The 15615-nt window shown below is 40.4% G+C and overlaps 1 protein-coding gene across 1 annotated transcript in view; it reads left to right on the top strand.

The window, feature by feature from the left end:
* Positions 1–15615, top strand: part of asphd1 (aspartate beta-hydroxylase domain containing 1) — an 85419-nt gene that overhangs the window by 44819 nt on the left and 24985 nt on the right. The window contains exon 3 of the mRNA XM_020486056.2: positions 12580–12786. Coding sequence (XP_020341645.2) covers positions 12580–12786 — 207 coding nt within the window. The remainder of the gene's footprint in view (positions 1–12579; positions 12787–15615) is intronic.

The following is a 15615-nucleotide window of genomic DNA, read 5'->3' as shown; positions in this document are numbered from 1 at the left end:
GTGTTCAAAATAAAGTTTCTTAACCACGTCTCAGTAATGACCAACACATCTGGTTTGGAGTTGTGAACCCACACTTTCAATTGATCAATTTTAGGTAATATGCTTCTGGTGTTAATGTGCAGAAAACACAGGCTTTTAAGTGTAGAAATCAGAATTGGGTCTCGCAACAGTAGATGGGCCAGGGTGTACATGCACATTTCCATATATAATCAGCAGTAATACAATCAGGTTATGGTAGAGGACAGGGAGAGCTCTGTAGTGTTCATTTATAAACATTGGAATTTGCATTAGATGGCAACAAGATCATATTGTACAGCAATTTCATCAGGTAACATGAGGTGGTTAGAATAGGATGGAAAGCCAAGAGTCCGTGTATCCAATAGAACCAGAGTCCCGAGTGTGGGAACAAACATACTGTCCCACGGTTGGGTAAACAAGCAAGTTCATAGTCAACAAAGCATGCAGGAGTCATGAGGCAAATAGCATAAAGCACAAGCTAAAAATATAACAACTTGGGTCTAGCCATTGTAAGTTCAGTCACTCGCATCAACTGTGCATATTTGCTGGAGAGCGAAACTCGGGAGAGGGGGGGGGGAGTGTGGAGGGGGTACCTGTACCAGATGGGGAGACACACCAAAGCACCCACATTACATATACATAAAACAAAAAGTTTATGTTTGAAATGAATGAGCTAAATTAAAACTGTACATTTAACATCCCTACACAAAATGTTCAATACCACCATACAACAATATCATAATGTGTGAGTATGCATGTTCTGTGTCTCTTCACAGTCTCTGTTGTTCCATAAGGTGTATTTTTACCTGCTTGTTATATCTGATTTTACTGCTTGCATCAGTTATCTGATGTGGAATACAGTTCCATGTAGTCATGGCTCTATGTTGTACTGTGCGCCTCCCACAGTCTGTTCTGGACTTGGGGACTGTGAAGAGACCTCTGGTGGCATGTCTTGTGGGGTATGCATGGGTGTCCGATCGGTGCGCTAGTATTTTAAGCAGACAGCTTGGTACCTTCAGCTTGTCAACACCTCTTACAAAAACAGTAATGAGGAAGTCAATCTCTCTTCCACTTTCAGCCATGAGAGATTGACATGCATGCCATTAATGTTAGCTCTCTGTGTACTTTTAAGGGCCAGCCATGCTGCCCTGTTCTGAGCCAACTGCAATTTTCCCAAGTCCCTCTTTGTGGCACCTGACCACACGACTGAACAATAGTCTAGGTGCTTCAAAACTAGAACCTGTAGGACCTGCCTTGTTGATAGTGTTGATAAGAAGGCAGAGCAATGCTTTATTATGGACAGACCTTCTCCCAATTTTAGCTACTGTTGTATCATTATGTTTTGACCATGACAGTTTACAATCCAGCGTTACTCCAAGCGGTTTAGTCACCTCAACTTGCTCACTTTCCACATTATTCATTACGAGATATAGTTGAGGTTCAGGGTTTAGTGAATGATTTGTCCCAAATACAATGCTTTTAGTTTTGGAAATATTTAGGACTAACTTATTCCTTGCTACCCATTCCAAAACTAACAGCAGCTCTTTGTTAAGTGTTGCAGTCATTTCAGTCGCTGTAGTAGTGTCACGACTCCTACCGAAGGTGGCCCCTCTTCCTGTTCGGGTGGCACTCGGCGGTCGTCGTCACCGGCCTACTAGCTGCCACCGATCCCTTTTCCCTTTTCTGTTGTTTTTGTCTGATTAGTAACACCTGTTTCTTGTTTAGGTTTAGTTGGGCTATTTAAGCCGGTAGGCCCGGCTGCTCTTTGTGCAGGCTTATTTAGTTTCCCACTGTGTATTTTGTGTGGTAGTGCTGGTTGTTTTGGATTTTCCCTCCAGACTGGTGTGGTCCTGGTTTTGGGCAATTGTATATGTGCGCTCAGTTTCTTGGTGAGTACATTTTCCCCGGTGCGTAATAAAGCGCTACTCTGTATCTTCTGTCTCCTGCGTCTGACTCCGCACCCACTACAAGTAGCTGACGTGTATAGTGTTGAGTTATCCGCATACATAGACACACTGGCCTTACTTATAGACAGTGGCATGTTGTTAGTAAAATTTGAAAAAAGCAAGGGGCCTAAACAGCTACCCTGGGGAATTCCTGCTTCTACCTGGATTATATTTGAGAGACTTCCATTAAAGAACACCCTCTGTTTTATGTTAGACAAGTAAGTCTTTATCCACATTATAGCAGTTGATGTAAAGCCATAACACAAAAGCTTTTTCAGCAGCAGACTGATTGATAATGTCAAAAGCTGCACTGAAGTCTAACAAGACAGCCCCCACAATCACTTTATCATCAATTTCTCGCAGCCAATCATCAGTCATTTGTGTAAGTGCCGTGCTTGTTGAGTGTCCTTCCCTATATGCGTGCTGAAAGTCTCTTGTCAATTTGTTTACTATGAAATAGTATTGTATCTGGTCAAACACAAATTTTTCCAGGAGTTTACTAAGGGTTGGTAACAGACTGATTGGTCGGCTATTTGAGCAAGTAAAAGGGGGCTTTACTATTCTTGGGTAGCGGAATGACTTTAGCTTCCCTCCATGCCTGAGGGCACACACTTTCTACTAGACTTAAATTGAAGATGTGGCAAATACAAGTGGCAATATCGTCCGCTATTATCCTCAATGATTTTCCATCCAGATTATCAGACTCCGGTGTCTTGTCATTGTTGATAGGCAACAATTCTTTCACCTCTTCCACGCTGACTTTATGGAATTCAAAAGTACAATTATTTTCTTTCATAATTTGGTATGATATGTGTAGTGTCAGCGTTTGTTGCTGGCATGTCATCCCTAAGTTTGCTTATCTTGCCAATGAAAAGTCATTAAAGTAGTTGGCAATATCAGTGGCTTTTGTGATGAATGATTCAATGAATGATGAAGCCGAGTTGGCTTTTTTCCCCCAAAATGTAATTTAAGGTGCTCCAAAGCCTTTTACTATCATTCTTTATATAATTTATCATAATTTATCATAATTTATCATTTATGTATACTTGCTCATGTTATTTATATTGGAGCTGATAGTGCAAGGTGAGCTGCACAAAGTGGTCTTCCTACTAGGGCACACCGCATCAGTGCTAACAGTGTAACTGGTTCATTTGCTCATGATTACTGCATACAATAGCTGTAGGATCAGAGGTATTCAGGGGAATTAGTTGGACATCATTTTTAAGTTACTTACATTGTCTGCTAACGCCCCTGGGATAATGTACATTTGATGCAGCATTATGACGACTCATTGTCACAATGGTAGGGATTAACTGAGCTGGTCTTGGGTCATTGATAAGTCATTGTTTCAACGCAGAGTCCAGGAGCCAAGATGGTATGGATGGACTCCATCATTCCTGTACAGTATCTTCTGTTTACCAGAAAGTGTAAAAGTTATCTATAAAAGTGAGTTTTCACACCACGCCTTTCCACACCTTTCAGTTAGATTCTTTCCTAGCAGCTTGGTAGCCTTAATAAATAAACTTTATATAAAAAAAATACCTAGAGATTGTCTTTTACTTTTTGTCTTTGGAAAGTAGGTTCAGACTGAACATTGCTCACTCAACTTTGTGTTGGATGGTATTTACAGGTTCCGCTTTGTTTCTTCTGCAGATTTTTTTTCTTCATTGTCTTCATTGTCGTTGGTAGTAATTTTACAATCTAGGTAATTTTGTCCAAAATCAAGGTTTTAGGTATGGAATTGGAAAGGAAGATTTTGATGTTGAAGTTAATATCATTTTTTTTAATATACTTTCATCCAACTCTAATTCTATATTTCATTCTATATTGCAGAAGAACTCAGGAGTCCTTGCTCTCTGTCTATTCACTCTCTTGTCTGATAGCCCATCAAGAATGGATGGCTTCTTTTGTATTCCAATTTATTGGAAAGGCTGCCAAACCATTTACACCTGGCCCACAGATTTGTAGTGCACTTTCACTCCATTCTTTGCCTACCTCTCTACCAATGCCACTAGATGCTATTATCTATTTGGTAACATTCCACATTTCTGTGTGGTTACAGGGTTAATTTTGTGTGGTTACAGGGTTAAAACAGAAATAACTCAATAATTCCAAGTGGTAAAGGTTAGGGTTATGGTTTGGGGAAGGTCTAATACAAAATAAATAAAGGACACGCTATTACCATCGGGTTTCAGTGTTCTTGCAGCTTGCTAGTGCATTGTGATCTGTGGTGGCACAAATTGAAATCAAAGGCTATTTCTACTAATCAGTCTGCACTCCTACCCTCACTCAGATGACTGACCACAGCATTCACACCTAGCCAAGCTATTAGACCAGGGGTCTAATGCCCAAAGCCAAGAGTGGTAGCCAGTTTCCCTTAACCATAATGTGTGCTGCCACTCGTTTCCCAGGGGCCATTCCACTGAGGAAAATCACCGCTCCCAATATTAAGGTCCTGGTGAAATTATTTTAAACGTTTGGGCTTCAGCAGGTAGTGCATTTGGACCAATGCTTGAATTTCATGTCAAAGGTCTTCCAAGAAGTCCTACAGCGAATTGTAATTTTTGTAAGCCCCTCTTTGTGGCACCTGACCACATGACTGAATAGTAGTCCAGGTGCGACAAAACTAGGGCCTGTAGGACCTGCTTTGTTGATAGCAATGCTTTATTATGGATATAAAAAAATACACCTTATGGAACAGCAGGGACTGAGAAGAGACACAAAGGTACATATACACGCATAGGCGCACTAGCGTACACACATGTACAGTACATTGTAATATTGTTGTATGGTGGTATTAAACATTTTGTAATGTAGCTATGTAGTGGTGTAATGTTATGATGTACTGTTTTATCTTTTCTTTTACATGTAATGTAAGTGCCTACTATGCTTGGACCCCAGGAAGAGAAGCTGCTGCCTTGCCAACAGCTAATGGGGATCCCTAGTAAATACAAATAGCGTAGGCCCGCTGCTCCCGGCGATAGGTCTAGACCTCCCACAGCAGCCAGTGTCCCGTCAGATACATAGAGGGGGAAAGGAGCTAAACTTGACAACGTAGTTGGAGTCAGCACCGCCGCCGCAGACACAGGCAGTCCCAGCGCTGAAGGCGCAGGTAGATCAGGCACCAGTGCAGCAAAGCTATTCCTTATGTCAATCTGCTCCGAACCTCTCGCAGTTACTCCCGTCCGCTTAGCAGCATGCCGCTGCCTTCGTTTTCCACTACTTGTGAAATGGGATCAGCGCTGATTGGAACATTCTTATTGCTGTTCTCAGTCTACTTCACTACAGGATGGATGAGGAGAAGCAGATGGAAATAATTTCGTAGGCAGGCAAGTTCCAGGTAGCACAAGCCATTTGGATAGGGACAGATGACAAGGCGGGGAAACATCCATCTTGCCTGAGCGGCATCCAGCCATAGGAGTTAAGAAGGTTCCAATTAGAGTTTTCCCATAAGTTTGCATAGAATTGAGATTTGTTTGCTAAGCATAGCCACCCCATTCCTGTAATCCTCCACCAGCAAACAATTGCTGCATTGGAGCTCTGGAATGTCAATATTGTACCGGACAAGAACATAACAAACTCAGCTTCCACGGGGCTGGAAATGTTCATTAGCTATTCCAGGTGGCGTGAGCTCCATTGCAAGCTGGCTAGTTGGTAGCAGGTGTTGACACAGGTATCCAAGTTCTTGAGTGTCCCCTGACATTAGCCCAGTCAACTTTCTCTCAAGTCATTGGGCCAAAGAGGGAGGAATAGGATAAGCGACTGGAGTAGTTACCCTCCTTTCTCCTCCTCCCACGCCAAACTGAATGAAGAGGCTCTTTTGGACTCTGAAAAGCAGGAGACACACTCATGTAGCCTAGGCATTGATTTAATACACTGGTCCCATCCGCAACTTTGTTGTGGTGTTTTACTCATGTGTCGGGAATGCCACAATGGCAACTCTGAACAGCCTTCAGCAGCAGCAGGATTACTTCAGCAGCAGCAGGATTACTTCAGAATTGAGCATCTAGCGCAACATTTGCAAATAGTAGATACTCATGATATACAGTACTTCTGCCAGGTTAGCCTACTTTGCGGTTAGCATTTTATTGACGTTTAGGGGAAGGTTTTTCTGTCAACCCACAAGACGGTTATCATAACTGGCTACACATGGAGTGAGACAAACACGTGTACCACACAGACAGACGGACAATATTGCTGGAAATGAATTGGCAGATATTGTTAGGTTTGGCTTTTTAAGCCAATAGTGGCTGAACAGGGGTGGGATAATGTCAATGTTGTATTGATTAAATAGTAGCTGGGAGATTGCGGTGTCTGATACTTGTGAGACAGTTAGTGGTGGAATTGCATGTACTATCAGAATTGTTTGGTGAGCTACTCATAGATGGGCTGCGAGCTACTGGTAGCTCACGATCGACCTGTTGGAGACCCCTTAATTATTCTATCCTTTTGTAAACTAATGGAGGTGTGGATGTTTCTGTCCGAGAGTCTTTCCTCTCGCACTAGTTCTGCATCAAGCAACCTATAGGCCAAAGCAGCAGTAAGCCTATAGATTCCATTGCTATTTCACACTGAGGATTTATGATTATCAAGGTGGAGATTGTTGGAAAGATTTTTCAAAAAGCTTACTGTTAAGAACTAATCATTTTAATATATACTGAGCAAAAATATAAATGCAACAATTTGAAAGATTTTACTGAGTTATTTCCTATAAGGAAATCAGTCAATTTAAATAAATTCATTAGGCCTTTCATCTACATATTAGGCTTTTATCTATGGATTTCACATGACTGGGAATACATATATGCATCTGTTGGTCACAAATACCCAGTGGTGAAAAATTACCCAATTTCTAATACTTGAGTAAAAGTAAAGATACCTTTTTAATAGAAAATACTACTTGAGCAAGACTTATTAAAGTATTTGGTTTAAAATAGATTTAAATATCAAAATAAAGTATATAAATAATTAAGCAAACCAGATGGCACAATGTTTTTATTTTATTTACGTACAGCCAAGGGCACACTCCAACACTGATGTCATTTACAAACAAAGCATTTGTTTAGTTAGTCTGCCAAGATCAGAGGCAGTAGAGATGACCAGGGATGTTCTCTTGATGAGTATGTGAATTGGACCATTTTCCTGTCATGCTACGTATTCCAAATGTACTTTTGGGTGTCAGGGAAAATGTATGGAGTAAAAAGTACGTTATTTTCATCAGGAATGCAGTGAAGTAATAGTAAAAGTTGTTAAATAGTAAAGTACAGATACGACAAAGTAATTTTACTGAAGTACTTTACAGGAAACCAGTCTGTATCTGGTGTGACCACCATCTGCCTCATGCAGTGCAACACATCTCCTTCGTATAGAGTTGATCAGGCTGTTGATTGTGGTCAGTGGAATGTTGTCCCACTCCTCTTTAATGCTGTGCGAAGTTGCTGGATATTGGCGGGAACTGGAACACGCTGTCGTACACGTCGATCCAGAACATCCCAAACATGCTGAATACGCATGCCATGCCAAGACTGGGACATTTTGTACAGATCCTGTGTGCATTATCATGCTGAAATGTGATGGCGGCATATGATTGGCACAACATTGGGCCTCAGGATCTCGTCACGGTATCTTTGTGCATTCAAATTGCCATTCATAATTCATAAAAAATGTAATTGTGTTCGTTGTCCGTCGCATATGCCTGCCCAAACCATAACCCCACTGCCACCATGGGGCACTCTGTCCGGGTACAGTTGAAACTTGGATTCATCCTTGAAGAGCACATTTCTCCAGTGTGCCAATGGCCATAAAAGGTGAGCATTTGCCCACTGAAGTTGGTTACGACTCTGAACTGCAGTCAGGTTAAGACCCTGGTGAGGACAACGAGCATGCAGATGAGCTTCCCTGAGACAGTTTGTACAGAAATTCTTTGGATGTGCTAACCCAGTTTCATCAGCTGTCCGAGTGGCTGGTCTCAGACAATCCCACAAGTGAAGAAGACGAATTTGGACGTCTTGGGCTGGTGTGGTTACACGTGAGGCCGGTTGGACGTAATGCCAAATTCTCTCAAATGACGGAGGCGGCTTATTGTAAAGAAATTAACATTTAAATTCTCTGCCGACAGCTCTGGGTGATATTCCTGCAGTCAGCATGCCAATTGCACACTCCCTCAAAACTTAAGACATCTGTGGCATTGTATTGTGACAAAACTGCACATTTCAGTGGCCTTTTATTGTCCCCAGCACAAGGTGGACCTGTGTAATTATCCTGCTGTTTAATCAGCTTCTTAATATGCTACACCTTTCAAATGGATGGATTATCTTGGCAAAGGAGAAATGCTCAATAACAGGGATGTCAACAAATGTGTGCGTAACATTTTTGAAATAATTTGTTGTGTGTATGCAACATTTCTGGGATCTTTTATTTCAGCTCATAAAACATGGGATCAACACAGTGTAATTTTGGCAAATGTATTTCCATTATATTTCCTATTGGCCCACCACTATGCCATTTCTCTCCTGTTCTATTGGTTTTCATATCAACTTTCTTTCGTTGTCCTGAAGCCATTTCCGTTTCTCTTACAATAAAACATGAGTTTATAGTCAGAAATAGGTTACAGTCCAGGTAGCTTCTTCTGACAATGTAGAAACAACAAAAAAGTTGTCTTTTCCTTGGTGTGAGCTGTTCTGCACGCTGGACAGAGGAAGAAAAATGTGTACGCTATTGTTCTAAATTCAATCACCCTCTTCTTCATCCTCGCCATTCAGTTAATTCAAATTCAATCTTGAAGACATGAACAATTATCGGTTTATATTGCCATATCGGTTTATATTGTCATTCAGCGAGGAGAGAAACACTTTACCGCCTGTGTACCAACGCATAATCAGCGTTCTAACTATCCCTTGCGTCAACGCAATGTACTTTACTCCACAATATAATTTGTTTTTCAGAAGTACAATGACCCAACACCTCCAGGCTGTGTAAGGGCTATTTGACCAAGAAGGGGAGTGATGTAGTGCTACGTCAGATCACCTGTCCTACACAATCACCCGACCTCAACCCAATTGAAATGGTTTGGGATGAGTTGGACCGCAGAGTGAAGGAAAAGCAGCCAATGAGTGTTCAGCATATGTGTGAGCTCCTTCAAGACTGTTGGAAAAGCATTCCAGGTGAAGCTGGTTGAGATAATGCCAAGATTGTGCAAAGCTGTCAGCAAGGGTGGCTACTTTGAAGAATCTAAAATCTAAAATATATTTTGATTTGAACACTTTTTGGTTACTACATGATTGTTATATATGTTATTATATGTTATTTCATCGTTTTCATGTCTTCACTATTATTCTTCAATGTTAGAAAATAATAAAAATAAATAAAAACCCTTGAATGAGCAGGTGTTCTAAAACTTTTGACCGGTAGTGTATGCCTAGCCATTTCTGAGAACCATAACTTCGAAAGCCATTGACCAATTTATGAAGGTTGATATTGCAAGTAATATAAATTGGAACTAGCAAAAAATGTATATTTTTTCATATCTAATAAGCTTATTAACTAGGATCTAGTATGAGAAGTCAAACAGAGCTACTGTAGAACGTAGAAACGAGGTACAACATACTATGAGGAGTCACACTCTCGTGACTTCGGTTGAAGGATCTGAAGTCAAACTTGACAAGGCCAATGACTCAGCTTGGGGGAACTCCTTCAAGACTGTTGGAAAAGCATTTCAGATGAAGCTGGTGGAGAGAATGCCAAGAGTTGTCATCAAGGCATGGTGGCTACTTTGAAGAATCTAATACTTTTTTTGGTTACATGATTCCATATGTGTTATTTCATAGTTTTGATGTCTTCACTATTATTTTAGAATGTAGAAAATAGTAAAAATGAAGTATCAAATAAAAATGTAAGAAACTTAAGTTAGACCATTCTGCACATTATTTAGTTGAAATGGGATCTTTTGTATAAAAGCTGTAGGTAATAATAATAATAATAATAATAAGTAATTGAAGTGTCATTAATAGTAGTGTTGCTTCGCACGCACAATAATGATGCTGTTGATGCTTCCTTTTGACCAGACATTTTGATAAATAGCCCAATTTCAAATCAATAACAAATATGCAGAAACATTTTTTCATATACTGAGTATACAAAACATCAGGAACACCTGCTCATTCCATGACATACAGTAGACTGACCAGGTGAAATCTAAGATCCCTTATTTATGTAATTTGTTAAATCCACTTCAATCAATATAGATTTGATTTTTATTACCTTTTATTTACCTTTTATTTACCTCTTTTTACCTTTTATTACCTTTTATTTACCTCCTTTTCAAATACACCCTGTATAATGCAACAGCATGGTCATCGGAATCACAAATAAAACATCACAATCACCCCAAAAAATAGTTACATTCCTCCACAAATAAGTCCCCAGTCAATACTTTAAATTGCCTGAATGGCACCAGAACATCAAGAAGAAATGTATTTTTTGAGTTTTGTTCCAGCAATACGGTGCATTAAAACTAAAAGCTGATTTACCTAGCTCGATGGAGACCCTAGGAACCTTGAGTTAACCAATCCTGTGAACAGTGTGGCAACTTGGGCATCTATACTTCAACAGTAAAGTTAGATAAGACAGAAGTTTATGAAGTAGGGCCTTGTAAACAAAAAGGGAGTAATGTAGAGATCTATGGGTCTTTAGCCAAGTCCAGCCAACCTTTTTGATACAGGATGCAGTAATGAGTATCAAAACTGTCACCTGTAACAAAATGAAGGGCACTATGGTATAGATGGCATCCAAAGGTTTAAGAGTAGTAAAAGCTGCACTTTCATAAATAATATTACCATAATCAAGAACAGATTAAAAGGTTGACTGAATATTCTGCTTAGAGAAAGGCAGGCGAGGGGAGGAGACAAGTTAAAGAAATGTTCAAGCCTTGAGACATGGATTGTGTTAGTGCCATTCAGAGGGTGAATGGACAAGACAAAATATTAAAGGTAGCCTTGCAGTTAAGAACGTTGGGCCAGTAACCAATAGGTCTGGTTTGAATTCCAGAGCCGACTAGGTGAAAAATGTCTGTGCCCTTGCGCTGGCTTGAGCAGGGTGACCTTGAGTGCGCTGTAGATTTTTAATCCATGACGGCGTAGTGTGTTGCTAATGGTTTTCTTTGAGACTGTGGTCCCAGCTCTCTTCAGGTCATTGACCAGGTCCTGCCGTGTAGTTCTGGGCTGATCCCTCACCTTCCTCATGATCATTGATGCCCCACGAGGTGAGATCTTGCATGGAGCCCCAGACCGAGGGTGATTGACCGTCATCTTGAACTTCTTCCATTTTCTAATAATTGCGCCAACAGTTGTTGCCTTCTCACCACGCTGCTTGCCTATTATCATGTAGCCCATCCCAGCCTTGTGCAGGTCTACAATTTAACCCTGATGTCCTTACACAGCTCTCTGGTCTTGGCCATTGTGGAGAGGTTGGAGTCGGCTTGATTGAGTGTGTGGACAGGTGTCTTTTATACAGGTAACGAATTCAAACAGGTGCAGTTAATACAGGTAATGAGTGGAGAACAGGAGGGCTTCTTAAAGAAAAACTAACATGTCTGTGAGAGCCGGAATTCTTACTGGTTGGTAGGTGATCAAATACTTATGTCATGCAATAAAATGCAAATGAATTACTTAAAAATCATACAATGTGATTTTCTGGATTTTTGTTTTAGATACATAGCGTACATACATCTTACATAGCTTCTCTCACAGTTTAAGTGTACCTATGATAAAAATTACAGACCTCTACATGCTTTGTAAGTAGGAAAACCTGCAAAATCGGCAGTGTATCAAATACTTGTTCTCCCCACTGTATATGGTTGGTGAGATGAGGAATTGTAGGCTGCTATCTATATTTTGGAATGTCGGATGTTGGTTTCGGGAGGCTGCCATTAAGAAAATGAAACAAACCACTTTTTCTGTTATTTAACTTCAACAAATCATGATCCCTACAAGTGTTTGCTGTTATTTCAGTGATTGTTTTACTCTCAAATGCATGTATTGGTGTGCGGTCAGTGACTTTTATAGTGAACGCCCAGAATTATCTGTGCCATTTGAGAAAGAACACAGCTATACTTTTCTAAGTCCTGCATGTGTGTGTATGACAAAATCAACAGTACAAAACCGAAGATATTGATCTGTTTTAACACTAGAACCGCTGGGCCTCGAGGGATCCCCCTTCAAGCAATGAGGTGTCATTCTGAATGCAACATTCTAACACTGTAATTAATACATGTCATATGCTATTGAAAGAGTAACCATTTGTGTGTATAAAGGCCTTGGATAGCATTAGAATATGATTAGTTTTATTTATTTCAGATAAGACAGACAATCCCTAACCTGCTTTGGGGGTGCTGCTATATGTTGTTCCCAGCTTCCCTGTGTGTGTTTTGTGTCCTGGTGGTTGGCATTTAAAGAACAGAAAGCAAAAATAAAAATATTTACAAAACATCCCTTGCATGTTTTTGTTTGTTTTCATCCTCAGTGTAAAACAATTACAATAAATGTGTATTAACCAATGTCTAATGTTTAGTTCTTTCTCTAGAATGTATGACTCTTTCTCTGTGATTTGTCTTTCTCAGGCTACATTAAATGATCGCTCCTCCATCCAAAAGCCTCATCTCTTCTTCCTCCCAGATGTCCCCAGCATTCCTTTTTTCCCACGTGACGCCCATCGACATGACATTGAGGTCTTGGAGGCCAACTATCCCATAATCCTTGCAGAGTTTCAGGCGGTCTACCAGAGAGGCATTGATCCAAAGATTGGCTGGACCGGCCTGGGACCTAAGGTACACAAACCTACAACTCCCAATGAGCATGTACCTGTTCAGTCACTGATCTAACCTGATTGGACAATTAGGTGAAAGCAAGGGTTCTCTTACATAGCTTTCACAGATCCAGTCATTTCACATCAGTGAGTCTTTCCAAAACAGAGGGAGAAGGAATACATTTTTAACGTCTCCATAGCCTCTGAGCCTGTCATTTACTTCAAATGGAGGCAGTCTGCACCAATGCAGTCAAGCTTCCACTAAGCTTTGGTGCCACAAGTTTGCACTTCTAACTCTTGCTATGCCACAATCCACTGGAAGTTGATTATAAAGGGGGGCTGAACTGACTAGCTAGCCAATTTCTTTAGCCAATTCACTTTGGCCGGCTGAACTGGTGTGCGACCTTGACAAAGTTGGTTGGACATCTATGGGGCTAGTTAGTAGTGATTCGATCTATCGAATCACTACTACTACTAGTAGTAGTAGTAGTAGTACTACTACTACTACTCACTACTAATTCGATCTATCGAATTGTTTTGTTTTGACAATATCGCAATATTATTTTTGCGCTAGATTGCTTTACCTGCACCAAAACTCCAATATTTTTCCATCATAGCTTGTTCTCCATCTTCTTTTTAAATAGGGAGCCAATTCGTTTTCAGCACTTTAATTTACATGACTGATCAACACTCATTATCTCATGACTCTCACTTTTCCCTCTGCCAAAGACATATGGTGAGCAATAACTATTTACAACTATTTTAGCAACGTTTCGCGCTGCTCTCCATCAGAAAATACACATTATGTTCTGTCTGTCAAGTAATTCTTAAACCACTTGCAAGAAACCTTTGAATTAGTAGGTAGTGGTGGACAGGTGAATAAATAAGGAAGCACAATATTTTTATGATCTAAGCAATTTAACATATCATCTAAGACAAGCATAGCAGCTGAAATGATGCTATGTCCAGGTCTAAAATCAGATTGGTGCACATTAAGAATAGAATGATAAGTAAAAATGTCTTAGCTGAGAGTTGGCCAGGGATTCTAATACTTTGACAATGCAAGATAGATAACTACCATCCAATTTCCAAGCTAAGTCAAATGGTCTCCACCTTTGTGTAGGGGGAGGACATGTGCCGCTTTCCAGATCTTAGGGATAATACCGGAAACAATTGTCAAGTAAAAAATATAGATTCATGTTTCTGCAATAAGCGAGGCAGAGATGTTTTTACATGGATTTTTAGCAAGGCACTTAGTACATCAGAGACAACAAATGGTTGAAAATAAAGAATGTGTGCCAGGAGTGGATCATTCTCTGCAAGCTGTTTTTTTTCAATTATTATTATTTTAATAATGGTGGAATTAGAGGAATTTTCAGAAACTATTCTCTCAAATAGGTGGACAGCTGAGGCATAATAGCTATTTAAAGCATAATTTTTAAAAAAATGTGTCACGTTTCTTCAAAATCGAACCCAGAAGCAGACCAGGACAAGGAGAGTAGGAAGAAGGTGAGTATTTATTTACAAGTGAATGTGAGTGGGTAGATACATCCAGGTGGCGTAGCGGGCAGCGGTGGTGAGTTGATGGGAGTAAATAGGTGGATCCAATGGGGAAGCGGAATCCTCCGATGACCAGGCGGGAATGGGGTAAATGATCCGGGTGAGTAACTGAAGACAGAACAAACGGAGGTAAGTTGAAGGCAAGCAAGACGTACAAAAACAACAAAACAAATTCTATCCAACTTGAGGCTGATACTATGGCACAACATACTGTTCATGGCTAACGATCCGGCAGGGAATGGGTGTCAGGTCAGAGCTTTTGAAGGGGAGAGGTGATGATCAGGACAGGTGTGCAGATTACTGATGGGATACAGGTGCGGGTGAACATCGATCTCCCAACAAGCTAATCTGCCCGGCAACCAGACAGGGTGCGTTCCAGGACACCGGAAACACACTCCAGGACAGAAACACAGGCAAACACAGACTCAGGAAGCGGGGTTCGTGACAAAATTTGATCTATTAGAGGACCAGGGATTGTCATAACCTGCTGGGGCAATAAGGGGGTGGAATTTAGCTTCAAGGACTTGACTACTTTCCAGAAGTTAGCTGGATTTCCATCACGCTCAGAAAATGTAAGATGTCAATTTTGCCTTTCTAATCAGAGTTAGACATCTATATCTCAAATGACTGCCAATCAGATGCAGAATCAGTCAACCTAGCCTTAGCCCAGGTTAATTTTCTTTTTCAGACAATTCATGGGTGAATCATGGATTAAAATCTGTCTTTTACCCTTAGTATTTTAAATGGAGCATGCTTATCTGCAACAGAGTTGAACAGAGAGGTAAAACAATTAAGGGCCAGATCCGACTCAGAGATGGATACCCCCCCCCCCCAGTCACACATTCCCAGGTAAGACAAATGTTACTCATTAAAACAAATAAAAATAGATCTGTAATAATGAATGGCTGAGATTTAGGTAGTTTAACATCTTTTATTCAGGCAATTGGACAATGGTCACTGAGCTCATTAGCAAATATTCCATTGGCTATATACTTATGAGGGACATTTGTCAGAGTAATATCTAAAAGAGTAGATTCATCAGGGTGTTTAAAGTTGGGGTAGGTTGGTTTAGTTAAGTTTAGCTCAGTACAAACATCTTTCAGCCTATCTGTTTGCGTTGGTTTGAGAAGCCAGAATTACTATAAAATCCATTTTCAAAATCAAACTTCTGTTATGTGCATGAATCAGGCCAAGCCTACAGCTGCAGGATTTCAGATCAGATGGTCAGTCTCTAGTACAAACGTGCTATGTTCAGTAGGTAACCCCTTGTTTAAAAATACTGTAGGTCTGG

Source organism: Oncorhynchus kisutch, linkage group LG6 (assembly GCF_002021735.2).
Source record: "Oncorhynchus kisutch isolate 150728-3 linkage group LG6, Okis_V2, whole genome shotgun sequence".
Lineage (NCBI taxonomy): Eukaryota > Metazoa > Chordata > Actinopteri > Salmoniformes > Salmonidae > Oncorhynchus > Oncorhynchus kisutch.
Note: the sequence above shows the minus strand (reverse complement) of the source record. Positions and strands in the feature narration are given on the sequence as shown.